The 16,488-nt window shown below is 40.4% G+C and overlaps 1 protein-coding gene across 1 annotated transcript in view; it reads left to right on the top strand.

The window, feature by feature from the left end:
* The window catches only part of trhr2 (thyrotropin releasing hormone receptor 2), a 34,790-nt gene extending 25,967 nt beyond the window's left edge, over positions 1-8,823 (top strand). The window contains exon 6 of the mRNA XM_079345633.1: positions 7,767-8,823. Coding sequence (XP_079201759.1) covers positions 7,767-8,297 — 531 coding nt within the window. The 3' untranslated portion in view covers positions 8,298-8,823. The remainder of the gene's footprint in view (positions 1-7,766) is intronic.
* Positions 8,824-16,488: the final 7,665 nt, after the last annotated feature.

The following is a 16,488-nucleotide window of genomic DNA, read 5'->3' as shown; positions in this document are numbered from 1 at the left end:
CTGCACAGTTTGTTGATTGTTGTGGCTGAATACCAATGTCATTGTCAAATCAATTGTAATGGCCCACTGTATCACACCATAAGAACCTAACAACACTTGAAGCTTTTACAATGTGCTCTTCACATTAAATAAGTCTGCATTGATCAGAGTTGAGTTGGGGCAGTTATGGCAAATGTAATTTGTACTTTAAAACAGGTCCCGACTTGTTCTGGACATCCACTTTCACACTTCCTGAGCTGGGGAATAAAACACGTTTGATACTGAAAGAAGTCTGTGTTGCTAGTTTAGGAGAAGGGTGACAGCTGGGTAGAGCTGCAGCAGGAAGATGAACTCTGCAAAAGTGAAAAACTATTTAACAGGCAACTGAAGCAAGCCAAACAGAGTATAAAAGGAGTGACATTCTGAGAAATGTGGACTTCATCAATATGCCCACTCGTCCAGATATCTGCTGAGTTCACCCATTGGCCTCACTCAAGCTTATTTCACACGTTAATACAAATGTCTAAATCTGTAATTGTCCAAAATGGCACCTGCACATTCATTTCTCATTCTCATGTTGCAGCTGTCCAAACAGTCAAGTACACAGTCTCCCAGCTCCTCCTGTCCCCTCTACCCCTCATCTTCACTGACAAAAGAATCTATTAGTTGAGACTCTGTCTCACAAACAACCTCCTCCTGCTGTGTAAATGTAAAATAGAAAAGATCAGGATATTGTACGACCTGATTGTTCAGAAGTTGTCTGCAGTTAATGGTGTATACCCGTTGTACTTTTGTATTACAACTAATAAAGAAGGAACACGAAAACAGGGAAGTTGCTCTTAGCGTGTATTAACTTCTCACTCAGGACTGAATACCATGACAACAGAAGGGGGTGTGTCGGTATCTTAGAAGGGACAAACTTAGGCTGTCAATACACAACATATTCCTCCCCCTTTACTTTTGATGTTCTCTGAACAAATGCAAAACATTTAACAATCATAGAATGTTCTCTTTAAAGTCTCTGCTTCAAATGCACTCTTTTCAATTACGTAACAGTTCTTATCAACTGGATATCTTATTTTTATAATGAACTGTTAACAACTTCTATGGCTATAGAACTTTTGCCTGAACTAGGGAAAGAGGGTAGACTACCTCAATTCCCAGACTGAACCCTCGGGATTATTCTGCCCCAATGTGGAGAGTTAGTCTCCAACTACAACGACAGTCTATCAGGGGGTCGTCTGACTCTTCTAGGGTAAGTACAACCTAGAGGTAAGTCAGTTACACTGGCTCTTGGTGGTGACTCTACAAGTCCTGGTATGGGAGACGTGATGCCAGGTGTAGGCACCTGAGCAGGTCTGGGTGTGTCTGGGACAGTGTCCATTCCTGAAGGTTGCATCTGGGGTGGTTCTGGTGATGGGTGCACCTCCTGGTGGGTTTCCAGCTCTGGATGTTGGCTGAGATGAGTCACCACAGGAACCAGAAGTGTGGAGCAGTTGATCGACGTGTCTTCTCCAGATGAGATGATCCCTGGTTTCTACTGTATATGACACAGGACCTGTTTTTGCAACCACTGTTGCCGGCATCCACTTTATCCCTTTGGTGTAATTTCGGGCAAGCACACTGTCTCCAGCTGTGAAACTCCAAAACTTTGCTTTTGTTCTTCTCTCCACTTGAGCTCTCTTTTGAAGGTGCACGACATCTTTGGTCTTTTGAGGTCTCAGGAGGTCAAGTCGAGTGCAGAGCTGTCTCTTGAGCATAGCCGAGGCAGGAGACACCTTGGAGGTAGCATGAGGTGTGTTTCTGTAAGAAAGGAAAGCATTGAGGCGCCTGTTGAAAGACTGTGTGCCTTGTGATGTTGTGAGAGCTTGCTTCATGGTCTGTACAAATCTTTCAGCGAGCCCATTTGTAGCTGGGCGATACGGTGCAGACTTGATGTGTTGAATGCCATTCTCCTCCATGAATGTCTCAAACTCTTCAGACACTAGTTGTGGGCCATTATCACTAACAAGCTGTTGTGGCAGACCAAAACGGCTGAAGATAGACCTTAGCGCTTCGATGGTTCTCTCTGAAGAGGTGCTCTTCATGACGACAACCTCAGGCCATTTGCTGTGGGCGTCGACTATGACTAAAAACATGCGGTTCTCTAATGGCCCAGCAAAGTCTATATGGACTCTTTGCCACGGTTCTTCCGGCCAGTCCCACGGGCGTAATGGAGCTAGCTGTGGGAGGTTTCTCAGTTTCTGGCAAGCAGAACAAGACTTTGCTTTCTCCTCAATAGCTGCATCAAGACCTGGCCACCAGAAATAACTGCGTGCTATTTCTTTCATCCGTACAACCCCACAGTGTCCAGAGTGGAGCTCGTCAAGCACTTTCTCTCTCAGTGGCGGTGGAATAATGACACGAAAGCCCCACAAGAGGCATCCAGACTGGACTGAGAGCTTGTTTCTTCTCACCAGGTAAGGCTTTAGGCTCGGTGTCATTTCCCCTCTCCTCCCACAAGTGATGATGTCCAAAACCTCAGACATGATTGGGTCTGTGCATGTGTGTTTCTTAACATGAGTCGAGGTCACCGGAGCTGGAGTAGAAGATGTCAGCTCGTGTTGACTCAGTGTGTTTGACAGGCAACGGGAGCCTTGAGAGCCCATCAGCATTTCCGTGCAGGTCTGACTTCCTGTACTTAATGTCATACTGGTGAGCAGACAATAACAGAGCCCATCGCTGCATACGACTGGCCGCAAGCGATGGAATACCAGTATGAGGACCAAAGATAGAGGTAAGAGGTTGATGGTCAGTCAGTAGCGTGAATTTCCTGCCGAAGAGATATTGGTGAAATTTCTTCACTCCAAACACTATAGATAAGGCTTCACGCTCAATCTGTGCGTAATTGCTTTCAGCTTCGCTCAGTGTCCGTGATGCAAAGGCGATTGGCCTCTCTTCCCCTGATGGCATAATGTGTGACACTACTGCGCCCACACCATATGGTGAGGCGTCACATGCCAGTTGTAGTGGTAACATAGGGTCAAAATGAGTGAGGGCCTCCGACGTAGAAAGGGCTATCTTCACTTCTTTGAAAGCTCTCACATTTGTCTGTCCATTTCCATTTCTTGGTTTTGTTAAGAAGCTCATGGAGCGGCTTCAACTTGTTAGCGAGGTTGGGCACGAACCTTGCGTAGTATGTCAGCAAGCCCAGGAACGACCTCAACTGGCTCACATTCTTCGGGGATGGAGCCTCCACAATAGCTTTCACCTTTGATGGTGCTTTGTGGAGTCCGAAGCTGTCAATGACGTGCCCCAGGTACTCGACAGATGGTCGAAAAAACTCACACTTGTCTTTCCTAACTTTCAGACTATATTCCTCCAGCCTTTGCAGTGTCGCATCCAGGTTCCTTAAGTGTGACTGTTCGTCTGGTCCAGTGATGAGCAGGTCATCCAAGTAGCACTGGACCCCTGGAAGTCCACTCAGAATCTGGTCCATTGCTCTCTGGAACAGTGCTGGAGCAGAGGTTATTCCAAAAGGAAGCCTACGGTACCTGTATAGACCTTTGTGTGTCACTATGGTCAACAGTTCCTGTGACTCTGGATCAACATGCATCTGGAGATATGCCTGACATAAATCGATCTTACTAAACTTCTGACCTCCCGCTAAGTATGAGAAGAGGTCATCGATGAGGGGTAACGGATACTGTTCTACAGTCAAGACGGGGTTTAGGGTCACTTTAAAATCACCGCAGATCCTTGGAGCCCCATCCTTTTTCATGACTGGAATGATTGGTGTTGCCCATTCACTGGTACTCACGGGTTCTAATACTCCACTCTTCACTAATCTGTCTAACTCTGCCTCTACCTTGGGTTTAATGGCATATGGGACAGGCCTAGCTTTCAGACACTTTGGTGTGCTTCCTGGTTTGAGTGATGTCTTTCATGCTGCCAAGTTCTCTGTCAAAAACTTTGGAGTGCTTCTTCAAGATCTCCTGTAGGGGGGCTGTGTCTCCATCATTAACCAGAAACACTTAATGCCAGTTCAATCTGAGTTTTCTCAGCCATCTGCGACCTAACAGAGCTGATCGGTTTCCTGGAATGATGTACAATGGAAGAGTCATTGTCTGATTGTTGTGTACAACAGTTACATCCACGACCCCCAACACAGGGACAGGCTCACCAGTGTAAGTCCTTAACTTAAACTTTGTCTCTCTAAGAGTAAGATGCTTAAGCTTTTCCACGTAAACAGCCTCTGAAACCATGGAAACACGCGTACCAGTGTCCACTTGCATCCAAACTGCTCGATTTTCTAACATAGGAGTAACCCAGTATTCATCATCACTGTCAGTCACAGATAAAACATACACTGTATCTTCATCATCAGACTCACAGTCACTCTGCTCATCTTGTTCATGTTCATGTTCAATCTTGTTCACACGTTTCTTCTTGTTTCTGTAGAACTACAGTAAGTTACTTTTACAGGCACGCTCAATATGGCCTTTCTTACCACAGTTTCTGCAGTCAAAATCCTTACACCAACACTCTGATGCTTGATGCCCTGTTTTCCCACAACGGTAGCATGGCTTGCTAATTGTCTTGCTTTTGGGCTCAAGGGACAACTTATGCACTTGGGTTGATGCACTTAGCTGCTGTGCTTCTCAAGCGGCCATCTCCATTGATGTACTTATTTCAGTGGCCTTTCCCAATGTCAGGTTAGCCTCTGTAAGCAGGCGTTTTTGAATTGACTCACCGCGAAGACCACACACCAATCTGTCACGTATGGTGAACACGAAACCAGGGAAGTTGCTCTTAGCATGTATTAACTTCTCACTCAGGACTGAATACCATGACAACAGAAGGGGGCGTGGCGGTATCTTAGAAGGGACAAACTTAGGCTGTCAATACACAACAGTTAATTTGAATGAATGGCTTTGTTCCCACATGCAGATTCTCTGAGTAATGGTCAGTTAATTCCTGTTGTGCATTTTTTCTCATGTAATGGTCCTGCTATAATCTGGACGTTCCCTTTCTCACATGCAGCACATGGAGAGAGAATGATCAGTGTAAGACTGGAAACATCTTGTTTGGTTTAGGCGAGGGGAGATGCCTGGATAGAGCGTCAATAAGGAGAATGGGCTGATATCACTATTACCCAAAACCAATTACCTGCTGTGTTCACACATCAAGTCGGTGGACATTTAATTAAACTATGCTTGGGGGACTGCATGATAATGTTGGTTCAATTCACAACTAACCTTGTGTTCTTGCATGCATCTCCTCAGAGTAATTATTTTCGGGAGGGTAGTGAATGTAATAAGGGGCATAGGTATCTTTTTTCTTGCAGTGATAGACTGTGTGAATAAGAGAGAACATGAAAAAGGTCCCCACAAATGTTCAGGTATCAACAGGTTATTTTATCTAAACAAGGGATCATTTCGATCTACAAGATCTTCCTCAGGCCATAGTGTTCTGAAGTGAAAAATTTGGTTTGATATGTTTAAGACAAAACAGCCTCCTTGTCTTTTCTTGTAGTGTTCCAAAGGCTCTCTGCTGTACTTACAGGGATCCTTTTCATACCGTTACTGGAAGAAGAGGTTCTATGGTCATTGGGCTCACTATTTTGCTCTTTAGGAAGATCCAGTTTCCAATGCAATTATTGTTCTGTGCACACTTTCAGTCATTTAAACAGTCACTTAACCTATTCTTCACCATGGTGGATGCTGGTGTTTAATGGCAATTTCCTCTGATCAAGGATGCTTAGGTCCTTGATGATGTCACCTCTGAAATACAAGCATTTTTCAAGATTGGGCTTTGTTTGAACTGACCTGGATTGACCAATATGAAATGATACTCCCCACTCTCTTTGTGTCAAAGTCTAACCTTACTTCTTAACTGCACTCTCTTAAATAAATGAATCACTCACATGTTTTTAGCAGATGCTCTGCTCTGAGGATAGGTATAGAATAATTTTGAAATTTGGTTGATATTACTTTTTGTTCTTGGAGTTTGTCATATTCATTAGCCCAATCACCTAAAGAAATTCAGGGCTTTTAACACAATCAAATAGACCTCTGTACATTTACTTATTTTTGTTACCTGTTCTCATCAAAACATTCTTAAAATGATACACAAGAGCTCCAAGCGATAAGCAAACAGCATGAACAGTCCCGAAGCTACTGGTCACTCACAAAAGGTGTAAGCCAACAGTGAGCACAATAACCTTAAACCACTTCAACGGCTGCATTCACAAGTTCATCCCAATTTGCTTTACAGAGGATATAAGTGCATAATATCTTGACAGAGATTAATCCTCAACCGCTTCTGACACAACTAGATCAAGTCTATGGGATGTCTTTGTGAAAACTGAACCTGGTTTCTAAGCCTGACATATTTTCTAACATGACGACTCCATACAAACATTTCCATGAAGCTATTCCTCTTGAAATCAAGCATGAGTAAAACAAGAGAGTAAACCTTATTCTATGCTATTTGCTCAATGATTTTTTAGTTTATCAAGCTTGAAATCTAAATTGAAGGCATTTATCTAGAGTTGGTGCTTTAACTGACACAGTCAAGACACAGTTTTGTGACTTATAGAAGAGGCGGTAGTCTTATTCGATGATGCTCTTGTGCTATCTACGATTTACTCTGCATTGCAGTGGCAGTGTGTCTGGTTATTTGTATTGTACTGTTGTGTGAATGAAAACATTAGGCCTCCTTCTTTATACTATTTAATTCCCAAAGCTCAGTAAGACTCATTGTCAAAGAAGGGTAGTTTTTTCTTTTTTCCCAAATTGTAGCATTTCCAAACACAGCTTCAGTTTCCTTTATGTTGGACTTAGTCATAGCCCATTGCATTCTCAATGACTGTTATTTTTTGTTCGTCTGCAATCTGCACAGCTTGAGCGTGTGCCTGGGATAAAGCATGTTTCTTTCCCCTTGTTACCATTGGCTGACAGTCTTGTCTCTCAGAGTAAATTGGTCCACCGTGGACCATTCACGATGCCCTAGATCAGAAAAGGCGTACCATGAATTGTGAAATGACCCAGTTTTACAGTTCACTAAGGCTTTGCTTCCTGTCCTGTGTTTAGAGACTCTTAGTTTGACCTTTTACCTATCATGAGAATGTTAGCTAAGTGGACTCCCCAGCTAGTGTAAGTTCACTCAAAACGTGAACAGTTCTTGACCTCAAAAACAAAGTCATCTAGACTCAATATGTGCTGTAGAAGAGAAGTAGTACATTTTTACAGATCGAGGCCTCTGTGGACCAATTCATTCACATGTCAGAGCTGTTACCAATTCAGATTCTTTTTTTCTTCACACCACCACAATAAACAGTTGATAACTTTTGTTGATATTACAACATTCTGACCTTGTGAACTGAAGCACATGAACACACCGACGTCAAAAGAATGATGCAGTTGTATTACATGTTCGAAGATCAGGTGGATTTTGCACCAGCAATGTGAATCTCATCAACCCCCCTACTGGGTATTTTTTCTGAAAAACTGCTGCATTCAAACATTTGCTCGACATTTACGTTCTTGTGAGTTGGCTGATGAAGTCTGGATAATGCCAGCGTAAAACAGTTGAAAATGTGTGTTCACCCATGAAGCCCCGCCCTCAAAGTAAGGGTATTTTTCAGGAGTCTGCATGTGCAAAAAGGCAAGACACGCCTGTACACTCAGGGCTTTAGTTTCTGCGCTGTCCCACTTTAACTGTAGTTTAAAACATCACAAAAATAATTTCTGAAAAATCCATTCATTTTAACCATAATGAAACTTTTCTTTGCTAATTCCATACAGGTGACAAAGATGCTGGCCGTGGTGGTGATCCTATTTGCTCTTCTTTGGATGCCCTACCGAACTCTGGTTTTGATTAACTCTTTTGTATCAACACCCTACCTTGACGCCTGGTTCATCCTGTTTTGTCGGACATGCATCTACGCCAACAGCGCTATAAACCCTGTGATATACAACGCCATGTCTCAGAAGTTTCGCTCCGCATTCCGTGGGCTTTACCGTTGTCAGCAGCCAGAGGTAAATCAGAGGACGCTGTCCCTGATACAAACTGGATTCAGTACCGTAAGAGACCCACGCACATCCCAGGCCAACAGCAATGGTACAAATAAAAAGACAAGAAAAGCCATCCTAAGTGCCAATATGACATCCAAGCAGAATGGAAGTGGTCAACAGGAGTCAGAAACCTTTAGTGACAAGAAGGCAGAACATGTCATCGACATCAGCGCAACTACTTTTGGCTTAGCTTTAAAGGATAATGAGAAGTCAGATTGGTCTCCATCAAACGATTCCACAGATATGCCAGAAAACATGTAAATACTGTAGTTTCATATCACCATAGTATGAAGATGACTTTGTCCAACAAGAAAACTAATTCAGTTGTGCTGTTGGCATCTTATGACTAACAGGTGTGGATCACTTATGAAGTGAAGGTCCCTCATGATGAACACTTTCATTTCTAAAAGACTGCATGTGATACAATTTAAACTATCCAAGTGAGAATATCAATAGAATTACCAAGAAAAACCTGACAAAGCACTACTAAGTCTAGAAAGTATTCTTTTAATGTAGCGTATGCACTGCTTGTGTGTTCTTAGCTGGCAAACATTCATATTTACAGTTCAGAAGAACACCATTTTTCACAGAAAGCAGGGTGACAACAGTTTGAAGAGAAATGCACATCCAGTTCATATAATAATCTCAAACTTGAGCGGAAGATCTTCTATTTTACAAAACAGTGTCAATGTGAAGGTTTTTTGTGTTTCTTTCATGTTTCTGTTTTATTAAAGGTTAAAAAACACATTTTGACTGATTAAAGTGAGTTAAAATGGCAGCACACTTGACAGTAAATGACCGGCCAAAAATGACCTTTCACACTCTTTTTACTGTGTCAACTGGCATAAAAGGTACTCCAAATAATATCAAGCTTACAGTACAGTGTTGATGTATAAAAATGTTACCTGAAGCTTTATAGTCTTAAGTGTTGCGCCTTGAGTCAAGTTGCCAATTTTTAGACTTGTGAAAGATACCACATGATTATAGTAACGCTAATGATACTGATAAACATCACATTTTAAAAAAACTGAAATTTGTAAATCAATATACATTTCATTTAACTGATTTATATGTATGGTATGTGCATTCCTTACAACGCAAAAGTAGTGTGCATAATGTGAGGATTATGCTGACTGGCCAGCAAGAGATAAATTAAAAAACTGTGGCAACTGGATTTTCTATAAATACCTCTATATTTGTGTTTAACTTGTATTCCTGCCACCTTTTACAACAGTATAACAGATTAAACAGTTTTCTGTCATGGATGTTAAAGCACCTGTTGCACAATTTCACATCGATTACTTACATATACAGTACGGAGAGCATTCAGACCCCTTAAATTCTTTCACTCTTTGTTTCATTGCAGCCATTTGCTAAAATCAAAAAAGTCATTCCATTTCTGTTTAAAGTACACTTGGCACCCCATCTTCACAAAAAAAAAAGAAATTTTGGCAAAAAAAGAGAAACGGAATCACACGGTCATAAGTATTCAGACCCTTTGATCAGTATTGAGTAGAAGCACCTTTTGAGCTAGTAAAGCCATGAGTCTTCTTGGGAATGATGAAACAAGTTTTTCACACCTGGATTTGGGAATTCCCTGCAGATCCTCTCCAGTTCTGTCAGGTTGGATGGTGAACGTTGGTGGCCATTTTCAGGTCTCTCCAGAGATGCTCAGGTTTAGGTCAAGGCTCAGGCTGGGCCAGTCGAGAATGATCACAGAGTTGTTCTGAAGCCCCTCCTTTGTTATATTAGCTGTATGCTTAGGGTCATTGTCTTGTTGGAAGGTGAACCTTCAGCCCAGTCTGAAGTCCTGAGCACTCTGGAAGAGGTTTTCTTCCAGGATATTTATGTATCCAAAGCATGATGCGGCCCCTCACCATGTTTAAATGTTGGGATTGTATTGGGCAGATGATGAGCAGTGTCTGGTTTTTTCTCCACACATACCGCTTAGAATTAACGCCAAAAAGTTCAATCTTGATCTCAGACCAGAGAATCTTCTTTGTCATCGTCTGGGAGTCCTTCATGTGTTTTTTGGAAAACTTCTATGCTTTCATATCTTGCACAGAGGAGAGGCTTCCCTCAGGCCACTCTGCCATAAAGCCCCGACTGGTGGAGGGCTGCAGTGATAGTTGACTTTGTGGAATTTTCTCCCATCTCCCTGCTGCATCTCTGGAGCTCAGCCACAGTGATCTTTGGGTTCTTCTTTAACTCTCTCACCAGGGCTCTTCTCCCACGATTGCTCAGTTTGGCTGGATGGCCAGGTCTAGGAAGAGTTGTGGTCATCCCTCACTCCTTCCATTTAGGATTATGGAGGCCACTGTGCTCTTAGGAACCTTGAGTGCTACAGAAATTCTTTTGTAACCTTGGCCAGATCTGTGTCTTGCCACATTTCTGTCTCTGAGCTCCTTGGGCAGTTCCTTCGACCTCATGATTCTCATTTGTTCTGACATGCGCTGTGAGCTGTAAGGTCTTATATAGACAGGTGTGTGCCTTTCCTAATCAAGTCCAATCAGCTTAATTAAACACAGCTGGACTACAATGAAGGAGCAGAACCATCTCAAGGAGGATCAGAAGAAATGGACAGCATGTTGGCTGAGTGGAAAGTTTGACGTGTATTATAATAGTCTGTATGAACTAGAAAGATATACATCTACAGAGTATGTCTACATTTCTGGGGTTTTTTCTGTCCAGATGGGGTGCTGAGTGTACATTAATGAGAAATAAATTTGACTTTTTTGATTTTAGCAAATGGCTGCAATGAAACAAAGACTGAAAAATTTAAAGGGGTCTGAATACATTCCGTACCTACTGTAGGTCACAAACATATCATTATTAATTTCAGTTTAATTCTTAACATGATTAAAACTTCCTTCAGGAGCTTTAAGTAACATTGGCAACATACAGAACGAAGAGGTCATGATTTGCCATCATGTAAGGGAAAATATTCTGCTTGATCTTTGCTCACCCTAAGTGTAACTCTATGATTACAAGCTATAGTTGGCTATATGCATTATCAGAGGCAGGATTTATGTATTTAAAATCAACTGTGTGGGCTGTGTTACATCTTTACATTTCAAATGGGATCGTTCCTTTTTTTCCTTTTAAACTGTGACTTAACCATAATTTCTGGACTCCTATTAGAATTCATCAGACAAGATTACAAAGTTACCACCATTAAAGTCACTTTTTAAAGCAAAACTTTTAAGACAGAAAGTATAATCTATGTAAATAAATAATTAGATATAAGTAAAAAATATCCATACAATCATCTTTTATACTTAATCTATTTATATGTTAAATATTTTTGTGCAAGTTGTTGTAGATATATTTAATTACACAGAAAGCACAAATAGTGGCTATTCTTTCTTAAGTTTGCACTCATCAAGGCAAAATGAATGTTCACCAACTTGAAACTATTTTAATAAAGCTAAACTTGGCACTTGTAATTGTCATCAGTTGTTTGGGGCTGCGGGGGTCATGCCCACCTTTTAAATACCAATGCACTAGCAGAGGGCAGCTGTTGTTCAATTTCAGAAAACTCAATTCAATGTAAATTTAAAGTGTTGTACAATAAGTGAAATTTTCAATGATGTAGTGAGTGGATAATATGAAAATGATTCGCTTCCATAAACTTGTCCTATAAGTCAGCCAACCCTTTAATTGATGTAAATTCCAGTCAACAAGTGTCCCAGAAGAATTATTCTGGGAGCCTATCATAGTTATATTTTAGCACCTTAGCATACTCAAGTAGATTGTATACAGTGTTCAGAAATATTTTAATTTTCTGTCATTTTCATTTAAGAAGGTGATTTGTAAGTAACTTTTCCCATTAGACTCCTATAGGACTAATAATCTAGAGAGCATTATTTTATTATAATCAGTTGGAGATAAGCAATGCGTAACTATATGAAACTAAGTCTAAACTTCTAAAAAATGTGAAAATGGCCAAAATAAATGTGATCATTTGTCTTTATTAGTAGTTTCTGTAAATCTTTATCTACAGTGCTGTAAGTTACTTTAGTGTAATCATTTTATTGCTTTTATTTGTTTTCTAGAAATACCAGTGTGCATGTGCATGCATACACTTATTATTATTATGGATGTTGATGGTTTATTTATCTAATTAGAACACAAAATGTGTTTGTGTTTTATGCTCCAAAAAGTTTGCTTTCTTGCCCACAGTGACCATGGCAAGCCAAATAATATTACCACATTCGACAAACCAAGGCTTAGTTTATGTTAATCAGGTATTGAAAAGGTCTAGAAGCTCCAGCAACACTTGTAGTATGAAGATCAACTTTATTAACAAATTAGATCTCCATGCAACTTGGTAGTTGATGAAGTTGTGCTGTAAAATCCCACTCTGCCTCTTCAATTAGCTAAGTATTGACAATGCTGTTGTAACCTAACCAACCTCATGGTTCCTAATGGACCCCAAATCCTACAAATGTATACAAATTAGCAACCAAAAACAAGGATATCAATTGGGAAACGACCTTCACCTGTGTTTCGTTGATTAGGCCCACAACACCTCAGGAAGGCTCAACATTTAGCTCCAGCATCCCGGTCATACCCCACATGTTCAAACCTCTTTGACCATATTACTGCTAATGTTAATATTAGTTTGTCAGTTTTGATTTCTTCAGTTGTAATGCACTGTGGGTTCATTAAGGTTATCTCAATGAACAGAGCACCTACAATGAAGTCAGTTAAAATGCTCCATGGAAACTAAGGGAAATGTTCAAGTTATTATTCAAAGAGTTTTTTTTCACAATTTAGATCAGCTTCAAAGTTCACATACTAGTGACACTAAGTGATTACTTTTCTATCTACACTGTATCAACAGACTTCATACTTCAATTCAATTTATTACTGACTGCCACCATAAACATTTCATTTTAATAATTCCCAACCATTGCTGTTGACGTTTTTATTTTTAGCATTTTCAAATTGGTTGCTGTACAGTGCTGAGGCTTATTACTGTGTAAAAAGTAAATATACTTCTACCCATCTGTACATGGCTAAAAGGCGTGTAACATTGACCCACAAAAAAACCTGCCTACACAAAAAAGAGCCCTAGTTTTGAAATTATAACCCATGGTTCAAAGTGTATAGTGCATGAGGGAAGGTTGAACGTGTCCTGGTGTAGTTGCATCAACAAAAAAAAAAATACATTTCAGTGGAAAAGTTATTTGATGATGTAAAGCCAAACCAAATCAGATGTTAAGCTTCAGCAGCAAAATCATGTTTTAACAAGAACCCCATTGATTGTTTTATTGATGTTGTTTTTGATTTCACTATGTTGATATTCATATTAATGTGTAGGTTTTTGTGGGCATGTGCATGAACTGCTGATCCGAATATTAAAGAGGGAAATGCAATTCAGGTTCGGCCTACTAAACTCTCCTTCTTGTTTGATGAAGTCTGGGAGAGCTAATGAAAGAACAAAGTGGAACAGGCACAGTGACTCATCAGCTTATTCCTGCACTGTCCACTTGACAAGACACTTTGAAATAACTGACAATACATAGTTTATCTTTTCATCTTTCATTAGAACTTGTGTGTGTGTGTGTGTGTGTGTGTGTGTGTGTGTGTGTGTGTGTGTGTGTGTGTGTGTGTGTGTGTATTTAGCCCTGGAGAGCTGCTGATTGGTTGTATTTCAAAAATGCTGTAACTATCAGAGTTTAAAATGTTTTTTTCAATGATTTCGTTAGTGTTGTGATCTGTTTAGTTTTTGTTTTAAAAATGTGCAATCTGCTCCAGTCTGTGTTTTATAGTATCTATGTGCAATGCATAGGCTTTCTTTCTGTATTTTAACTAAAATGATTGAAATAAACATTTTGTTGAACCATCTCTCATTCCCAACTCTTATGGTCCCATATTGGTTTCTTTATGTTATGATCACCGGTTAAAAAAAACAATAGAGTAGGACCCAGTTGCAGGAACAACAAAAAGATGATTCATTTTCACAAAAGGCAACGGCAAAAACTTACTTAAATAATAAAGCCTGAGAAAAGTAAAACACCAAGGCCCGAGGAAACGCAAGAGAACAAGCAACTTTAACCAACCAGAAAAGACGGGTCACAAAAGACAGGCTAAACAAATCACGTTTGATCTCGAGAGGTTTTGCGAGATTTCCTGTCTGATCGGGGGACGTTCGCGAGTGAAATCGGTTCGTGTGTGGTGTGATGCTGTTGCCGTGTGGCCGCACACCACACACTGTACGACCAAAACTGTAAAACCTCTGATTATTTATCGCCATGTGTGTGGTCTCTCAAGTTTGGGAAATCGGCCGACAATTTTAAAATCCTGCCGTGTGAACCAGCCTTTAAGAAACACACAAGAGAAAACAGAGCAAAACTCGGGAATTAATCAAACAGAACTCAAAACACTGAACTAAAAAATAAACAAAACCAAACCATGACACTTTACACTGAAATATGGTGACACTTTACACTGAAATATGGTGTTTGGAAATTGTTGCCATTGTGTAAAACCGAATTTCCCCTCGTGGGATTAATAAAGTGTAAATTAAATCTCTACCACCCAAAGACCCTGACACCCAGCCACAAACATTGGACTATGTCACCTTCTCAACTCCACCGCTGCTCTGAGCCATACCTCAGCGCCAAAGAAGTGTGGACAGCAGGAACGCCAAGAATACAAAGGAGAACTCCTTCCTTCTCACAGTATCTCTTCTCCCATCCCATTTTTCTTTTGGAGCACAACAATAAGTAATGTCTTTTACCTGATTTTTTATAAATACTCTTGAGATAAGATTTGTTATAAATTGGCGCTATTAAAAATGATGATTTATTGGTTGATTGATTGACTCCAACGCCTCTTCTAGATCTGGAAGTTCTTTTAAACCGTGTGCTTCAACTCTCATCTGTCTGATAAAAAACAGGATACACATGAACCAAAACCAATCTTCATGGGAGAATGCATGGAAGGTCAGTCTTGTTTTTGTATGTCAGCCAGGTGGGATTACTGCACGAGGCAGTATCGCTCAGTTAAACAAGTGCCTCTTAAAATAGCATGCATGCCACAACTTCCATGAACATTCATCTACAAATAACTATAGAGTAAAAGCCCCTCTTGGGTCAGAAGTAGGAATCACATACAAGATATGTTCTGTTTGCTGTGCTTGTAGCATTAATCAAAAGTTATGACTCATGCATTGCCTAGGGACATCCTCACAGTGGTTTGGATGGGCGGGATGTGACTCCTTATTTGTGTGTTTGTGCAGCAGGTGTAACTTCTTTCTTTAACAGAACATGCAAGACTTGTAAACACAGCATAAACTTACTCATAAGATCAAGAGAAATACATTTCATCACAACTGTATTTATGTAACTTTTAAATCTTAAAATAGAAGTAGTACAATCATTTTCAAGAGAGAACACTAAACTTCAGACCAGTCTGCTGCTAAAAAAGAAGCGAGTTAGCTCATTTGAAACAGATAACCTTCTTCTCCTAGTAAAGGAGTCCAGAGTTATAGGTCCAAGGCAACATCTCATCAGTTCCAGTGTTTGGGGTCAGTGTTGGGGTGTCACAATAAGCAACATAGTACTACCTGTGAGTGGTGGGATGTTGCATGACTTAAAATCGTAACATGAACAGAGTTTGAAAACCAATGTCATCTTGACTTTCTGTCTGAGGATTAGGATATAGACTGGCTTCAAGAACCCCGGAAATCACAAATGCATATCAAAAAAGGCAGAATTTTATGACGGAAATTAGTTAATGTTATTACAGCTTTGTAAAAAAAAAGTGTATTGGTCTGATAGTTAGTAAATAAAGATAGTTATTGAAGTCATGGGTAAGCACTGTACAGGGGTAAATGTTATTTATAATGTTACTGACTGACAGGTGGGCATGATGTAACGCTTTCTCAAGAGGCTTTAAACCCTCTTAAGCTCCAGCTCCTACCATGGCAGCTGCTGCCGATGAGCCTCCGGAGCCCCCATTCATAACAGATTGTAATTTAACATATTACGTATGCATGGTTGCAAACATGAACAGAACATGACCACAAGAGAACCAAGACACTGAAAGCTTTGAGTGTCATAAAATGGACATCAAATGTTGACAAACGCAGAGCCTTTCTCACAACCATTGACTCTGTAGTGGAGAAATTGGATACATACAATTTATATACTGGACAGGAACACATCAGGGTTTGCAATGGCACTAAGAAAAGCCATTTGTTTTTGAGTTCTGTGTCCATCTGGTGGCTCTGGGAAAATTTCCCTTTGACTCGTTTTCCCTCAAAATACCTTCAAGGTGAAGAGATGGACATCAGCACTGCTGCACAACTTATAACATTTCGCTGCAATGTTATTAGTTCAAAATAGATAAAGAAAATCTTTGCAGGGTCTGATGGACGTGTCTTTAACCTACTCAAAAGAGCACAATGCTCTGCTGTTCATCTCCCTAAACTCCCAGTTAC

Source organism: Symphodus melops, assembly GCF_947650265.1.
Source record: "Symphodus melops genome assembly, chromosome: 6".
In the NCBI taxonomy this organism is placed as follows: Eukaryota; Metazoa; Chordata; class Actinopteri; order Labriformes; family Labridae; genus Symphodus; species Symphodus melops.
Note: the sequence above shows the minus strand (reverse complement) of the source record. Positions and strands in the feature narration are given on the sequence as shown.